Raw genomic sequence first — 18,266 nt, 5'->3', positions numbered from 1 at the left:
TATATAAACACTCTTTGCCCAACCCCCAAATTCCAGACTCCCATAGGGAAAGCAAGTGTTGAGTACAAACCATATTGTTTGTACAAATAGCCTGGGCACAATGAAATACCTTTCTCATTTAGGGAATATTGAAAATGTTCCCCAAAATCCCAAGTTCCCAATGCCAGCCAAGTACCAGCCTTACAAGTGGGTAAGGATAACAGTCTCAGGAATACTATGTTAACTCTTTTCTGCACACAGTATCCATATGCTTTCTAGCTTCTAACACTTTATTTATCATTTCCCATTCTACTCACATTTATAGGTTTATCTATTTTAAGAAAATCCCTTTACTATTGTCTTAGCGGAGTTTCAGGTGAGAACAAAATTAGATATATATCTTCAGTATTAATCTGGAACTTATTGAATTATAAATCAAAACACCTCAATTTAATTGTATAAAATCATTTTTAAGCAACTTGAAAAAAAATCAGACTAAGCAAAGAAATCTAAAAAGGTGCTAGTATCCTAAGAAACTGACAGACAGATATTATATTCTATGTATCCTAGAAATAAGTTTCTATAAAGAAAAAAATATTTAGAAGATTAGAAGGAGTTTTTAAAACATGAAATGTAAAATAGGCACTGAAAGAGAATATGTGAGGAAAGTCTTTTATATATATATATATATATATATATTATATAATTATAATTATATAATTAAATATATATATTATAATAATTATAATATATATTATATTTATAGCTAAGGTAACTAAAAGTCTAATTTTTAAAGTCTGCAACAGTAGCAATGGCAAACTTGGGAATGGTGCACTGTGCTCCACAGGAACTTAAACTGAGATGGAAACTAAGGAAAATGTTTCTCTGAAAGAAAGCTACCTAGTTGGAAATACATGTCTTTCTGTTTACCATGGGCTTCCCTTGTGGCTCAGCTGGTAAAGAATCCACCTGCAATGAGGGAGACCTGGTTTCAATCCCTGGGTTGGGAAGATGCCCTGGAGAAGGGAAAGGCTACCCACTCCAGTATTCTGGCCTGGAGAATTCCATGAACTGTATAGTCCATGGGGTCACAAGGAGTCAGACACGACTGAGCAACTTCAATTTCAGTTTCTATTTACCATGGGAAAGAGAGTATATTCACCACAATTTATTTTTGCATCAATTTCAAAGTTTATATAGGTATGTCCTCCAGTAAACTTTCTATTTCAAATCAACAAATGAAGGAAAATTGACAAAAAGAAATTCTATAGAAAAGCACACGTTCTATAGGTATTTCAATATCTACTATTTCTAAGCACCATTATTCTACATGCCCTGGGAGACAGTAAATGATACACATTTCCACTGTAACTCTTCCTCAAATATTGAGATACCTGTGTTAAGTAAACTCATTAATGCTCCCTGACTTTAGACTATACTACAAAGCTACAGTCATAAAAACAGTGTAGTAGTGGTGCAAAAACAGGCTCATAGATCAATGGAACAGAATAGAGAGCCCAGAAATAAACCCACACTGTTATGGTGATTAATCTAGGACAAAAGAGACAAGAACATACAATGGGAAAAAGACAGACTCTTCAATAAGTGGTGTGGGAAACATGTAGAAGAATGAAATTAGAACGTGTACAAAAATACATATACAAAAACAAACTCAAAATTAAAGATCAGAAGCCATAATCTTCTAGAGGAAAACATAGGCAGAATGTATCATAGTAATGTTTGAGATGTATCATAGTAATATTTTTTTGGATCTGTCTCCTAAGGCAAAGGAAGCAAAAGCCACAACAAACAGATGGAACCCAATCAAACATAAAAGCTTTTGCATAGCAAAGGAAAACATCAACAAAACAAAAAGACAACGTATTGAATGACAAAATGTTTGCAGATACAACTAATAAGGAGTTAATATCCAGAACATATAAACAGCTTGTTTAATGCAACATCAAAAGAACAAACAACTTGATTTTAAAAATGAGCTGAAGACCTGAGTAGACATTTTTTTCCAAGAGAGATATATAGATGGCTAACAGGCACATGAAAATGTACTCACCATCACTAATCAGAGAAATACAAAACCAAAACCACATTGAATATTACCTCACACTTGTCAGCATGGCTATCATCAATCAAAAAGGGTACAACTAACCTGTTGGTGAGGATGTGGAGAAAAGAGAGCTCTTGTATAGTGTTTGTGGGAATGTAAATTGGTACAACTGCTGTAGGAAACAATGGAGGTTTCTCAAAAACCTAAAGGTAGAGCTATACCCTATGATGCAGCAATTCCACTAATGGGAATATATCTGAAGAAAGAGAACAGACTAATTCAAAGAGATACGTGCACCCCAGTGTTCATAGCAACATCATTTATAATAGCCAAAATATGGAAATGTCCACAAACTTAATGAAACTTAAATGTCCACAAACAGATAAATGAAGATGTATACATACAAATGGAATACTATTCAGCCATGAAAAATGAACTTTTTCCATTTATAGCAACATGAATGGACTTGGAGGGTATTCAGTTCAGTTCAGTCGCTCAGTCATGTCCGACTCTTTGTGACCCCATGAATTACAGCACACCAGGCCTCCCTGTCCATCACCAACTCCCGGAGTTCACTCAAACTCACATCCATCGAGTCGGTGATGCCATCCAGACATCTCATCTTCTGTCGTCCCCTTCTCCTCCTGCCCCCAATCCCTCCCAGCATCAGAGTCTTTTCCAATGAGTCAACTCTTTGCCTGAAGTGGCCAAAGTATTGGAGTTTTAGCTTTAGCATCAGTCCTTCAAAAGAACACCCAGGACTGATCTCCTTTAGAATGGACTGATTGAATCTGCTCAAGGGACTCTCAAGAGTCTTCTCCAACAGCACAGTTCAAAAGCATCAATTCTTTGGCACTCAGCTTTCTTCACAGTCCAACTCTCACATCAATACATGACCACTGAAAAAACCATAGCCTTGACTAGACGGATCTTTGTTGGCAAAATAATGTCCCTGCTTTTGAATATGCTATCTAGGTTGGTCATAACTTTTCTTCCAAGGAGTAAGCGTCTTTTAATTTCATGGCTGCAGTCACCATCTGCAGTGCTTTTGGAGCCCCCCAAAATAAAGTCTGTTTCCACTGTTTCCCCATCTATTTGCCATGAAGTGATGGGACAAGATGCCATGATCTTAGTTTTCTGAATGTTGAACTTTAAGCCAACTTTTTCACTCTCCTCTTTCACTTTCATCAAGAGGCTTTTTAGTTCCTCTTCACTTTCTGCCATAAGGGTGGTGTCACCTGCATATCTTAGGTTATTGATATTTCTCCCGACAGTCTTGATTCCAGCTTGTGTGAAAGTGCTGCACACCCAATATGCCAGCAAATTTGGAAAACTCAGCAGTGGCCACAGGACTGGAAAAGGTCAGTTTTCATTCCAATCCCAAAGAAAGGCAATGCCAAAGAATGCTCAAACTACCGCACAATTGCACTCATCTCACACACTAGTAAAGTAATGCTCAAAATTCTCCAAGCCAGGCTTCAACAATACGTGAACTGTGAACTTCCAGATGTTCAAGCTGGTTTTAGAAAAGGCAGAGGAACCAGAGATCAAATGGCAACATCTGCTGGATCATGGAAAAAGGAAGAGAGTTCCCGAAAAACGTCTATTTCTGCTTTATTGTCTATGCCAAAACCTGACTGTGTGGATCACAATAAACTGTGGAAAATTCTGAAAGAGATGGGAATACCAGACCACCTGACCTGCCTCTTGAGAAACCTATATGCAGGTCAGGAAGCTACAGTTAGAACTGGACATGGAACAACAGACTGGTTCCAAATAGGAAAAAGAGTACATCAAGGCTGTATATTGTCACCCTGCTTGGAGGGTATTACACATAGTAAAATAAGTCAAAGACAACTACTATGTATTATCACTTACATATGGAATCTGAAAAATAAATGAATGACTATAACAAAACAAAAACAAACTCACAGATATAGAGAACAAGCTAGCAGTTACCAGGGAGAAAGAGAAGATGAGAGGGGCAAGATAGGGATAGAGGTACAAACTACTATATATACAGTATGTAAACTAGAGGGATATACTGTATAACACAAGGACTATAGCAAATACTTTATAATAGCTTTAAATGGAGTATAATCTACTAAAAAATTTTAAATTTCTATGTTGTACACCTAAAACTGATATAATATTATGAATCAGGGCTTCCCAGGTGGCAGGTTAAGAATCTGCCTGCCAATACAGGAGACCCAGGAAACTGGGTTTGATCCCTGGGTCAGGAAGATCCCCTGGAGGAGGAAATGGCAACCTACTCCAATATTCTTGCCTGGAGAATTCCATGGACAGAGGAGTCTGGTGGGCTATAGTCCATGGGGTCGCAAAGAGTCAGACACAACTGATTATAAATCGACTATACTTCAATTTCCTAATGTTTGATTAAAAAATAAAATGGCCCATTTATTCAGTTTTTCTGATATTAAGAAAGACCTGAAAAGATATGGCCCCTCTGACCATAAATTGTCATTGGTGAATTACTTAGCTATATGTTATTTACCATCAAAAACTTCTGGAACTTCTGGAAATCTACATCAAGTAAATGTTTACTGTGTTTCATGGACTATCCTTCACTGTCTTAACATCTTAGTAAATCATAATTGCTTGACATTTTATGATATTAATTTTTTGCCTAGCGTCATGTCTTGTTAGCTGTATTCTGTAAAATACTTGGAATCTACTGTCAGGTCATCATTTTAAATCTTATTATAATCTAAATGTGATCAAAGCAACTAATTGTGTTTATATGATGCATTGTAACATATTGCAAATCTGGGAGGACTGCTGACCTTTAATTTTTTTCCTTATTCAGCTCCACTCCCTTTCATACCCATTATTTATCCCATTCCATGACCTTTTGAATTACACTTTCTACTCTGTCCCTATTCTCTTCTTCATTTGAACCTTTTAGATGACTTCACTGAAATCTAGCTTTTTGCAGACTTGTGGGAAGAATAATCGGCCTATTTTATGTTTCCCAATACTCCTTACTAATGTTACACCATCACCATTGCTCTTAAACACATGCCATCTGACTAGATCATCATTGGCTATCATAATAACTTCCACTTCCATGGATGAATCATTACTTTCCTTCTCCTAGCCTGGTCTCTTGTTATATAGATCTTTTTCAAAGCCCATATTGATAACCCATCCAATGTCTCTCACTTCAGTGGTTTCTCAAAGCTCTAAAGCCCTCCATTTCTATTTGAGCTGCTCAGTAGCATGATCATGCCTTGGATCAGTTCTTGAAAATTAAGCAATTCTTTTCAACCAGTTTTTTCTCTTCCCCTTATACATTTGCATTCATCCCTTTATTTGTTTTTCACCCTCGTCCTAACCTTTACTCACTTTACCCTTTCTGTTTTCCCAACTCCGTTAGCTTCTGTCTGGTGTGATTTGCATTTAGTACCTGGCCTGTCTAGTATTTCTCTTCTCTTGACTATGTTGTGCCATTGTGGTTCGCTCACCCACTCTTTCTTTCTCTACAGTAGTTCCACATGTCACAGTTCTAAATTATTACTTGAAAAGTACAATGTAGTTATCCTAACTTTTTTTTTAATGGGAAGTTTTATTTTTATTTTTTTAAATTTTATTTTATTTAACTTTACAATATTGTATTGGTTTTGCCATATATCAAAATGAATCTGTCACAGTTATACATGTGTTCCCCATCCTGAGCCCTCCTCCCTCCTCCCTCCCCATACCATCCCTCTGGGTCATCCAGTGCACCAGCCCCAAGCATCTAGTATCGTACATCGAACCTGGACTGGCGACTCGTTTCATGTATGATATTATACATGTTTCAATGCCATTCTCCCAAATCATCCCACCCTCTCCCTCTCCCACAGAGTCCAAAAGACTGTTCTATACATCAGTGTCTCTTTTGCTGTCTCATATACAGGGTTATTGTTACCATCTTTCTAAATTCCATATATATGCATTAGTATACTGTATTGGTGTTTTTCTTTCTGGCTTACTTCACTCTGTATAATAGGCTCCAGTTTCATCCACCTCATTAGAACTGATTCAAATGTATTCTTTTTAATGGCTGAGTAATACTCCATTGTGTATATGTACCACAGCTTTCTTATCCATTCATCTGCTGATGGACATCTAGGTTGCTTCCATATCCTGGCTATTATAAACAGTGCTGCGATGAACATTGGGGTACATGTGTCTCTTTCAATTCTGGTTTCCTTGGTGTGTATGCCCAGCAGTGGGATTGCTGGGTCATAAGGCAGTTCTATTTCCAGTTTTTTAAGGAATCTCCACACTGTTCTCCATAGTGGCTGTACTAGTTTGCATTCCCACCAACAGTGTAAGAGGGTTCCCTTTTCTCCACACCCTCTCCAGCATTTATTGCTTATAGACTTTTGGATCGCAGCCATTCTGACTGGTGTGAAATGGTACCTCATAGTGGTTTTGATTTGCATTTCTCTGATCATGAGTGATGTTGAGCATCTTTTCATGTGTGTGTTAGCCATCTGTATGTCTTCTTTGGAGAAATGTCTATTTAGTTCTTTGGCCCATTTTTTGATTGGGTCATTTATTTTTCTGGAATTGAGCTGTAGGAGTTGCTTGTATATTTTTGAGATTAGTTGTTTGTCAGTTGCTTCATTTGCTATTATTTTCTCCCATTCTGAAGGCTGTCTTTTCACCTTGCTTATAGTTTCCTTTGTTGTGTCCCATTTGTTTATTTTTGCTTTTATTTCCAATATTCTGGGAGGTGCAAAGCAACTAGAAAAGGAAGAAGTGAAGAACCCGAGGGTTAGTAGAAGGAAAGAAATCTTAAAAATTAGGGCAGAAATAAATGCAGAAGAAACAAAAGAGACCATAGCAAAAATCAACAAAGCCAAAAGCTGGTTCTTTGAAAGGATAAATAAAATTGGCAAACCATTAGCCAGACTCATCAAGAAACAAAGGGAGAAAAATCAAATCAATAAAATTAGAAATGAAAATGGAGAGATCACAACAGACAACACAGAAATACAAAGGATCATAAGAGACTACTATCAGCAATTATATGGCAATAAAATGGACAACGTGGAAGAAATGGACAAATTCTTAGAAAAGTACAACTTTCCAAAACTGGACCTGGAAGAAATAGAGAATCTTAACAGACCCATCACAAGCACGGAAATTGAAACTGTAATCAGAAATCTTCCAGCAAACAAAAGCCCAGGTCCAGACAGCTTCACAGCTGAATTCTACCAAAAATTTAGAGAAGAGCTAACGCCTATCCTACTCAAACTCTTCCAGAAAATTGCAGAGGAAGGTAAACTTCCAAACTCATTCTGTGAGGCAACCATCACCCTAATACCAAAACCTGACAAAGATGCCACAAAAAAAGAAAACTACAGGCCAATATCACTGATGAACATAGATGCAAAAATCCTTAACAAAATTCTAGCAATCAGAATCCCAACCACACATTAAAAAGATCATACACCATGACCAAGTGGGCTTTATCCCAGGGATGCAAGGATTCTTCAATATCCGCAAATCAATCAATGTAATACACCACATTAACAAATTGAAAAATAAAAACCATATGATTATCTCAATAGATGCAGAGAAAGCCTTTGACAAAATGCAACATCCATTTATGATAAAAAAAAAAAAAAACTCTCCAGAAAGCAGGAATAGAAGGAACATACCTCAACATAATAAAAGCTATATATGACAAACCCACAGCAAACATTATCCTCAATGGTGAAAAATTGAAAGCATTTCCTCTAAAGTCAGGAACAAGACAAGGGTGCCCACTTTCACCATTACTATTCAACATAGTTTTAGAAGTTTTGGCCACAGCAATCAGAGCAGAAAAAGAAATAAAAGGAATCCAAATTGGAAAAGAAGAAGTAAAACTCTCACTGTTTGCAGATGACATGATCCTCTACATAGAAAACCCTAAAGACTCCACCAGAAAATTACTAGAGCTAATCAATGAATATAGTAAAGTTGCAAGATATAAAATCAACACACAGAAATCCTTTGCATTCCTATACACTAATAATGAGAAAATAGAAAGAGAAATTAAGGAAACAATTCCATTTACCATTGCAACGAAAAGAATAAAATACCTAGGAATATATCTACCTAAAGAAACTGAAGACCTATATATAGAAAACTGTAAAACACTGGTGAAAGAAATCAAAGAGGACACTAATAGATGGAGAAATATACCATGTTCATGGATTGGAAGAATCAATATAGTGAAAATGAGTATACTACCCAAAGCAATTTATAGATTCAATGCAATCCCTATCAAGCTACCAACACTATTCTTCACAGAGCTAGAACAAATAATTTCACAATTTGTATGGAAATACAAAAAACCTCGAATAGCCAAAGCTATCTTGAGAAAGAAGAATGGAACTGGAGGAATCAACCTGCCTCACTTCAGGCTCTACTACAAAGCCACAGTCATCAAGACAGTAAGGTACTGGCACAAAGACAGAAATATAGATCAATGGAACAAAATAGAAAGCCCAGAGATAAATCCACGCACATATGGACACCTTATCTTTGACAAAGGAGGCAAGAATATACAATGGATTAAAGACAATCTCTTTAACAAGTGGTGCTGGGAAAACTGGTCAACCACTTATAAAAGAATGAAACTAGAGCACTTTCTAACACCATACATAAAAATAAACTCAAAATGGATTAAAGATCTAAACGTAAGACCAGAAACTATAAAACTCCTAGAGGAGAACATAGGCAAAACACTCTCCGACATATCCTAACTTTTTAATGGCATCCATTTTTTCCCTGTTAGGTTGTTTCAATTTTAAAATTAGGAACCCTTGCTGACCACATCCACTGTCAACTGCCTGACTTTAACTGGACCTCTCTGTTTCTGGAAATAATCTTTTATAGCCCTCTATCCATGTGTTCCAAATGTTTCCCATATTCCAAGTGCTTAAATCTAACATCCCTTCTCAGGATATGACCTTGCCTCCTACTTTACTTAACAAAAAAAATAGAATCCATCTGCCAAATTCCCTCATCCATTTTCTCTATATCAAAATTGCTACATCCAAATTTCTTATTTTAACAAAGTGGTTTGTAAATTATTTTACATTTTCTGTACAGATCTCCAAGTTTTTATTCAGCTATTTTTTCCTCTCTCTTATCTCAAAAGTATGTGTTTTCCTTTTCAGGGCTGACCTGCCTCACCTAGAGCCTTCTTTAACAATTGAGCTCTCCTTTCCTTTCTCCCAGTCTCCTCCATTTACCATTTCACCCTCTCTAGTTCATTTCGGATCAACAGATCATTAAATCAGAAATTGTGAATGTCTGAGATTTTATTCTATTTGAAAGCTGATAGGTTAGCCTCCCACAGTTTTATAGACATATACCAAAAGAAAGCAGAAGACCCATAGGTCAGAGAAAAAGGCCATTTATTGCTCATGGGAAAAAACAAGAATCAACCAAAGTAGTGTTTTGAACCAGTTCCCCAAGCCCAGTTCCTATAAGGCAACCAGTGAGGGTCAGATGTTAACTGTGTGTGCAGCAAGGTTTGTTACAGGAGAGATAACCCCAAATAAATAAGACAGGCAGACCTTGTCTTTATTCTGAAATGTAAGCAAATCTTCACCAGGGAGGGAGATGAAAATTTTACTCCCCTGGAATGTCTTCAGGGAGAGAGATGTTCTCTCTGTTATACCAGTCAAGAGACAGATCTTCCCTCTGCCACTGGGATAGACACCATTTCTAGTTTTCAAGGATGTTCACTGTGTAAATCCCTTGCATAGCAGAAACCCTGGACCATGCAGAAACATGCAATATTCCAATACATGATTTCCAGTCAAAAAAAATACGCAGGTTTCTCTTATCTCCTATCTTAAAAAATATCTCATATAGTCTGTGCTCACTGCCTTTGTTGTCTTACTTCCTTGCTTTTTCTTCTGCAATTCCACTGAAAACTATTCTCTTCAAGTTATCCCAGTCAAAAGTTCATTTCTTAATTATTCTTGACTTTTTGCAGAATTGAACAAAGGCTATACTTTCTTCCTTTTACCTCTAAACTACTCCACTGCTTCCTATGACTAGTCTGATTCTTAAGGCTCTCTCCCTTGCTCATCTCTCTTTTCTTCACCTTTTGGGCTTTTTCACTTTTACTGTAAAATGTGAACATATCACAGGTTGATTTCTCATTCTACATTTGTTTTCCCAAGTACCTCCTACTTTGAGTTGCAGCTATCACCTCTCTAGGTGATTATGATTTATTTCTTATATTCCAAAACTCACCTGTTATCTCTATTTCTGCCTATATGTAATAAATTTTAAAACTAAAAATCAATTACATGACCTGACTTTAAAAATTTTGTCAGTAGGACTTTGATTCTAATAGTTCTTTAGATTCAAAACTTGAGAATGAGGAAAAGTAGACTCCCTTCCTGGTGACTCATATGGTTAAGAATCTGGCTGCAGTGCAGGAGATTCAGGTTCAATCCCTGGGTTAAGAAGATCCCCTGGAGAAGGAAATGGCATCCCACTCCAGTATTCTTGCCATGAGAATCCCATGGACAGAGGAGCCTGGACTGAGTTACTAACACTGTCAATTTGCTCAAATGCAACAGCCTTAACTCAAATTCTTTTTGGCATTCTGATCCATTGTCTATACTGACACCTAATAAATTACTCAAGCATAAAAACTATTATACAGTTTGTGAGAATTAAGGTCTAATATTTTTACAGTTTTACACAAGTCTTCCATTATTGGATGACTGCTTTTCCCTTCAGTTTCTACTTGTGCCATATTTCCTATACTCACTTACACCACAACAACATACCAAAGTACTTGCTTTGACCTAAATTCACTGCTCACTTATTCAAACAGTTTCTGCTATGAACCAAGCATTATGCTGGGCACTGGGACTATAAATATGAGTAAGTTACAGTCTCTCTTAAGAGGGGGATAAAAATGTGAATAAATGCCATAGAGTGTGATTTGTAATGCAAGGATACAGAGTGGTTTCCTTCTTCCTGAGGCACTTATGGTGAAACAAAGATCAACACTCGAATAAGGTGTTGAAGGATAAATTAGAATTTGTTATGTGACCATGAAATCATATTTCAGGTAAAGTAAAAACATGTACAAAGGCATGGAGATGTGAAATGAAACCCCTTATCTGAAAGTTGTAAGTAACTCAGAATAAGCAGACTGTAAGACTGAAGACAGGGATAAAAGGATACAATGATGGGAAGGTGGAGCTAGGTGGTAAAAGGCCTTGCTGTATCAAAGGCGTGTGGGCTTTTTCCTGGAATAGTATGATCAGATTCATTTTTTTAGATACTAAAACTAATGTATGAAAGTTTGAAGAATAAAAGATATTTACTAGAAGTTAAATATCTCAGAAAGCTACTGTATAACACAGGGAGTCCAGCCTAGTACTCTGTGATAACCTAGAGTGGCAGGATGAGGGGGAGAGAAGAGAAACTCAAGAGGGGGCAAATATATATATAATTATGACTGATTCCCGTTGTTGTACTACAGAAACCAACACAACATTGTAAAGCAATTTCCCTCCAATTAAAAATAAACATAATAAAAAAAGAATCTAAATATCTCTCCACATGATATTCATTACAGTGGGGAAAACAGTGTCTTAAACCTGGAGAAACCTGGTGGATACCATCTGATCAAACCAATGATCCAAGTTAACATCACAGTAATGGGGCAAATCAGCATCTTGAGCTTCATAATATAATGCACTAGAAGAATGCAGTGCGATCATTTCTGTGGTTTTCCTATCAAAATACATATTCTGAATCTAACATGAGGAACTATCTGATAAACCCAGTGAGAAGCATTCTACAGAATCACTGGTCTGAACTCTTTAAAACTGAATATCATAAAAGACAAAGGGAAAAAATAACAATTAAGGAATTAAGTATACAATAAACCTATGCACAATGTATAATCTTGGATTCCCTCCCCCACCCTGTGAATGGCACTTTGGGGAGCAAATGGCAAAATCTGAATAAGGTCTGCAGACTAGATAATGATACTTTATCAATATCAATTTTATTATTTTTATAATTATACAGGTTATATAAGATAATTTCCTTTATAAAGGAAGTATTATATACATTTAAATATTTAAAGGTAAAGGAGCATTGCATATGCAACTTACTCTTGAATGATTTAAGTCATATATAGTATGGATGTGAGAGTTGGACCATGAAGAAGGCTGAGCACTGAAGAACTGATACTTTTGAATTGTGGTGCTAGAGAAGACTCTTGAGATTCCCTTGGACAGCAAGGAGATCAAACCAGTCAATCCTAAAGGAAATCATATTTTGAATATTGATTGGAAGGACTGATGCTGAAGCTGAAGCTCCAATACTTTGGTCATCTGGTGCAAAGAAACAACTCACTGGAAAAGACCTGCCTGATGCTGGGAAAGATTGAGGGCAGGAGGAGAAGTAGGCGACAGAGAATGAGATGATTAGATGGCATCACTGAATCAATGGACTTGAGTTTGAACAAACTCTGAGAGATAGTGAAGGACAGGGAAGCCTGGCGTGCTACAGCTCATGGGGTCACAAAGATTTGAACACGACTTAGCGAATGAGTAACAAAAAAACATATTCAATGTATAGAATTATTCACAGTATCCAAGCAGTATTATCCACAGTACCCACAGCAGCATTATTCACAGCATCCAAGAGGCAGAAGCTACTCAGGTGTCCATCAGGGGGTGAATATAAAACAAAATATAGTATATACATAAGTGGAATATTATTCAGGCTTAAAATGGAAGATAATTCTGACACATGCTCATGTGTGATGTACATGGATAAACCTTGAAGACATTATGCTGAGTGAAATAAGCCAATCACAAGAAGAAAAATATTGTATAATTTCTTTTATATGAGGTACCTGGAGTAGCCAAATTCATAGAGACAGAGATTGGAATGGTGATTGCCAAAGACTAGAGGGGAGAGGAACAGGGAGATATTGTTAGATGAATACAGAGTTTCAATTCAGGAGGATGAAGAAATCCCAGAGGTGGATGTTGATGGTGATGGTTGCATAACAATGTGAAGGTACTCAATGCAACTGAACTGTACATTTGAAAATGGTTAAGTTGTAGTTTTATGTTATATATATTTTAGTACAATTTTGAATAAAAATAAAACATGTAGAGAAGTGAGAATAAAGGGAAAATGGCAAAATGCCCAGTTATGTTCTAAAGATATAGATGGAGTTAAGAATGGAAGCAGACCAATTAAAAGGCTCTAGTAATAATTCAGTATAGTATTAGTGACAAAGAAAGATACATCTGAGAATGATTTAGTGGTACTATTTAGAGATTAATATGGTGATATTTTAGAATCCTTTATCACATCTAGCTTCTGGTAGATGGTGGCACTGTTAACCAAAATGTAATAGACACAAGTAAACTCACAAGCTGCTATCTTTGCCTGAGCATTTACCTAATACTCATTTCTCCACCATAACTTGACTCAAATGTAGCTTCCAAAGCCCTCCCTGGGCTTTGGAAAACCACTCTTTACAGGCTTTCCTGATAGCTCAGTTGGTAAAGAATCCACCTGCAATGCAGGAGACCTGAGTTCGATTCCTGGGTTGGGAAGATCCGCTGGAGAAGGGATATGCTACCCACTCCAATATTCTTGGGCTTCCCTTGTGGCTCAGCTGGTAAAGAATCTGCCTGCAACACAGGAGACCTGGGTTCTATCCCTGGGTTGGGAAGATCCCCTGGAGAAAGGAAAGGCTACCCACTCCATTATTCTGGCCTGGAGAATTGCATGGACTGTATAGTCCATAGGGTCGCAAAGAGTTGGACTCCGCTGAGTGACTTTCACTTTCACTGACTCTAGACAATCTCTCCTCTTTCGCCTTGCTGCTGCTGCTGCTAAGTCGCTTCAGTCATGTCCAACTCTGTGCGTCCTCATAGACGGCAACCCACCAGGCTCTGCTGTCCCTGGGATTCTCCAGGCAAGAACACTGGAGTGGGTTGCCATTTCCTTCTCCAATGCATTCCTAGACTGAATTAGTCTTTCTCCCTTCTTAGATGTTGTGACAGTATCTTTTGCATTGATATCACCATGTTTCAAAATAGTTGGTTTATCTCTGTCTTTCATACACTGAGCTCCTTGAGGGCAGAAACAGTTACTAGGTTTATGAATCCATGGTACCTTTCATAGTGTGTGCTCAGTAATTGTTTGAATGAAATCAATAAGTTATTAAAAGACTAACATTAGGTTTCTTTATAACCTTCTGTACTTGCCTCTTTCTAGATTCCCCCACCCCAACCCCACTCCCACCCCCACTCAAAGTTCTTATCTATTTCAATAGTCTTGTAGCTAGTCTTTCTATGTTTATTTATTTTGGCTGAGCCTCATATGGACATATGCGATCTTAGTTCCCCAAGCAGGGATTAAACCTGTGCCCCCTGCAGTTGTGCAGAGTCTTAACTGCTGGACTGCCAGGGAAGTCCCTAGTCTTTCTACTTTTAGTCTAGTTTCTTTGTGGTTGCCTGTACATTGATGCCAGATTAATGAAGTATTTTGGAGTGCTTACATGAAAACCTTCATTATCTTCCCACTATATAAAAAGTAAAATCCAAATTAACCAGTCAGGAATTTAGACCTTCCACCCATGTTCTCAGAAGTTACCATGTTTATTTCAAATTCACCTTATCTACGCTTAATCTTGATTCATCAAGTATTTGAGGACCTGCCTTTTGCAAGACTTTATGAAAGAAGTAAGTTTACTAAATATATGTTCATCATCTTTGTGTTCATTTTTTGGTCCTTTGTTTCCTTTAATGACTTCATTTCATCTTAAGGGGAAATAATATTTGGAGAACACTCAGCCATATTCATATTTAAGTAAGTTGTTCCATCTTAAGATACGTTTAAAATAGGTTACAAGCCATCCAGCACAATGTTTGGCTCAAAATAAAAGTTCAATAAATGTATATTTATTTCAGTTTAAAATATTACATATTGAAACTGAATTATTTCAGTTTAAAAATTTTAATTTTAAAATTTAAAGATAGAAATTCAAGTTTAAAATTATACCAAAGAAAGTTATTAATTTATTATATTAAGCTTTTGAAAACCTGCCTATTTTTGCTTCAATGGTTGAACTGTTAACATTTGAGGTTTACTTGCTATTATTACTTGTTGTATCACTTTGAAACACATATTCAAAGCAAATTTAAAAATACTATATTACACATGTTTTCAAAACCTTTTTTCTATACTCTCTTTATAGGTTATATGTAAAGTCAGATGTGCAACTGAACTTGACAAACACAAGTAAGTTTCATGAGTAGCATATGTAAATTTTATTTACAGTATACTTCTCAAGGTAGAAGGCTTGGTAGTTGAGGGTGCTTTAGCAGTTTTGTAGAAGATCATGCATTTAGATTAGTTCACAGAAAGTGAACTGAGTAATCTGGCCTTCCCCCCTCAGCAGTATTGCTGCAGCATACCTGTTTTGGTGCTCTGCCACTGTCCCACTTCAGATGTCAAATGTAGTTTCATAGGGTCCACAAATTCTCAAGATCGACTATACTCTCATAATCAGATTATGCTGTTTGGAGTGAGAATGTATAGTGTCATTCCATGAAATATTTAATGTTTCTGTACTGATTCACCTCAAAAATGAGATTGCTAAACTGGGGAGTCAGGAGCCTTGGGTTTCAGACCAGTTCTTCTATAAACTTGCCAGCAGTGCTCCTCGTCTAACCTCTTGATGCTTTTTTTCTTAAACCACTATAATTCCCTGGATGTATGGATAATTTCAAGGTTCATTTTAGGTTTCAAGCTATATAATTATTATTTTTATTATTTAACCTGAGAGAATATTAAGATCTAAACTTCTCAAACTAGAATCCTTGTATTTTGCATGTATACTTAATAAAGATTGATTGTTACAGATTACACATTGCCTTCCATTTTCCTTGTGTAAATTACTTACAAAGGCAAACAATGTTTTATGATTCCCACTAGTAAAAGTAATCCAAAGTAGAGGCTACTAGAATGGCAAATAAATTTCTTGATCGTGTTAATTTGGAGTGTAAATGTATTTGAATTGAGTTACTTTCGTATAGATAGCTGTTCCAGCTACTTGATACAGAGAGCCACACCTTACCTGAAGAGTTTTTATGAAGTGGTCTAATTTTTCTTAAGGGGAAGTAGTTTAGCATTCTACTTTGGGAGTAGTTCTGTATGCATAATAAATATGCCACTTTAGAAGAAGATGAGATATTGATGGGTATATGAAACTCTACATATATTGTCCCTATGTTCCTCTTTAGTCTTGTTTGAAATAAATGTTTGCTATAATCAGATGTTCATAAAGGGGAGAATTGTTTAAAACACATTTCCCTTACCTTCTAAAGTTAATATTAGTGATCAATTTAAATTTATATATGGTATATTAATTTTCCAAGCAAATTTTAGAAGCCTGCTAATTCTTAGAATGGAAAGGTCAATGAAAATATGCTCAGCAGTTACAAAATGAAAAATTCAGGATTACTTTAATTAGTTAAGATAATCCTATATTACTCTTCCTGATAGAGGCAACTGAATTCAAGTCCACATGAGATTATTTTTAAACTCATGGTTTAAAATCTGATGCCATTTTTAAATGGCTTAGTTACTAATATCAGAATTGCAAAAATATCCTAAATAACTCTGTGTAATTATTAAATTTGTATTTAATGAAATTATAAACAGTTTAAACTGAAGGAATTATTGTACTTAAAGTAACACACTAATTCAGTATTAAATTTAGCTTCTCATTAGTTTTATAAAAATCTAATAAATTCATTTTTTCTTTCAGAATTCTGTTGCATTTGGGCTTTATATTGGCAAGCCTTCTCTTTTTAGTGGTGAACTTGACTTGCGCGATGTTAGTCCATGGAGATGTCCCAGAAAATCAGTTGAAATGGACTGTGTTTGTTCGAGCATTAATTAATGATAGCCTGTTTATTCTTTGTGCCATCTCTTTAGTTAGTTACATATGCAAAATTACAAAAATGTCATCAGCAAATGTCTACCTCGAATCAAAGGTAAGTGTGTTTTTTAAATTTATACTTGACAAATCCTCATCATTAAATTTATACTTGACAAATTTATACTTCAAATCCTCATCTTATGAACCATATTTTAATGGAAATTTTATATTTCTTTAAAAAGCATTCTGAATGTCAGGTACATTTCTGAGCATGAAAGAATGGTCACAAGAAATTAAAAAGTATTCAAAAATTGGTGCTCACTAAACCATGGTTTTTTTAAACAAAGACACTTATCTTGAACATATTGTATTTTCTATGATATATCCTCTGCATTGGAGGCTATAATTAAACTACATAAGCCAGAATGTATACAAATGTATCACAAATAGTCTGATATTCAACTAACTAAGTTGCCATACTAACAACTTAGGTTTCATCAGTAAGGGTGGCAGTATTGCCATTTAACAGATTTACCACTTTATGTCTATATATATTTGGGTTAGCAATGTCAAGATGTCATACTGGTATAGTGTTGTTTATTTGTATAAAGTTTTAGAAAATGTTACTTCACTGCATAATATGAAGTCCCTATGGTATTTGAAACAGCTAGTCATGTAACTGAATTTATAAATGCCTTGCTTCTCCCTTTCCGGATACTTTTGGGTCAGGAAACAAAAGCCAATGTTAACCTGTTAACAGAGAACCATGAATGTTTCTGCTGTTGCTGATTGACAGTATGGATGAGTGATGAATCGGTATCACAGTGTATATGTGGCATTGGGTGTGGGGTATATGCGTATGGATATTGGGGTGGGGGGTTATATGTACATAGGAGGTTGCTTTAATTTGGCATCATTGCCTATTCACTGACAATAAGCAAGATAGTTTCTTAAACAGTTCTCTGAAATATTTTTTAGACTTCTGTATTATTATTACCCTTAATATAATCCTACTAAAGCATGAAAATCAACTTGTCCCTTAAGTTTAGGTGAAGATTTTAATTTTATTTTTTAAACTTATATCAATAGAAATATAAATATAGAAACAAAAATAGAAATAGAGGAGAGAAAGAGAGAGAGAGACATAGACTTACTTTCAAACCCATTAATCTTGCCTGGAAATTTTTTAATTCAACTTCTAACAGTTTACTTCCTAAAAGTCAAATATTTTAGTTAATTCTGGCTTCCATATAAGTG

The 18,266-nt window shown here is 35.9% G+C and overlaps 1 protein-coding gene across 1 annotated transcript in view; it reads left to right on the top strand.

Annotated features, from left to right (window-relative positions):
• The window catches only part of GPR137C (G protein-coupled receptor 137C), a 62,906-nt gene that overhangs the window by 20,876 nt on the left and 23,764 nt on the right, over positions 1–18,266 (top strand). Inside the window, exons 2-3 of the mRNA XM_061430079.1 lie at positions 15,321–15,364; positions 16,896–17,124. Of these exons, the coding sequence (XP_061286063.1) occupies positions 15,321–15,364; positions 16,896–17,124 (273 nt within the window). The remainder of the gene's footprint in view (positions 1–15,320; positions 15,365–16,895; positions 17,125–18,266) is intronic.

This window comes from Bos javanicus, chromosome 10, assembly GCF_032452875.1.
Source record: "Bos javanicus breed banteng chromosome 10, ARS-OSU_banteng_1.0, whole genome shotgun sequence".
In the NCBI taxonomy this organism is placed as follows: domain Eukaryota; kingdom Metazoa; phylum Chordata; class Mammalia; order Artiodactyla; family Bovidae; genus Bos; species Bos javanicus.
The sequence above is the reverse complement of the archived record's forward strand: the minus strand, read 5'-3'. Positions and strand labels throughout refer to the sequence as shown.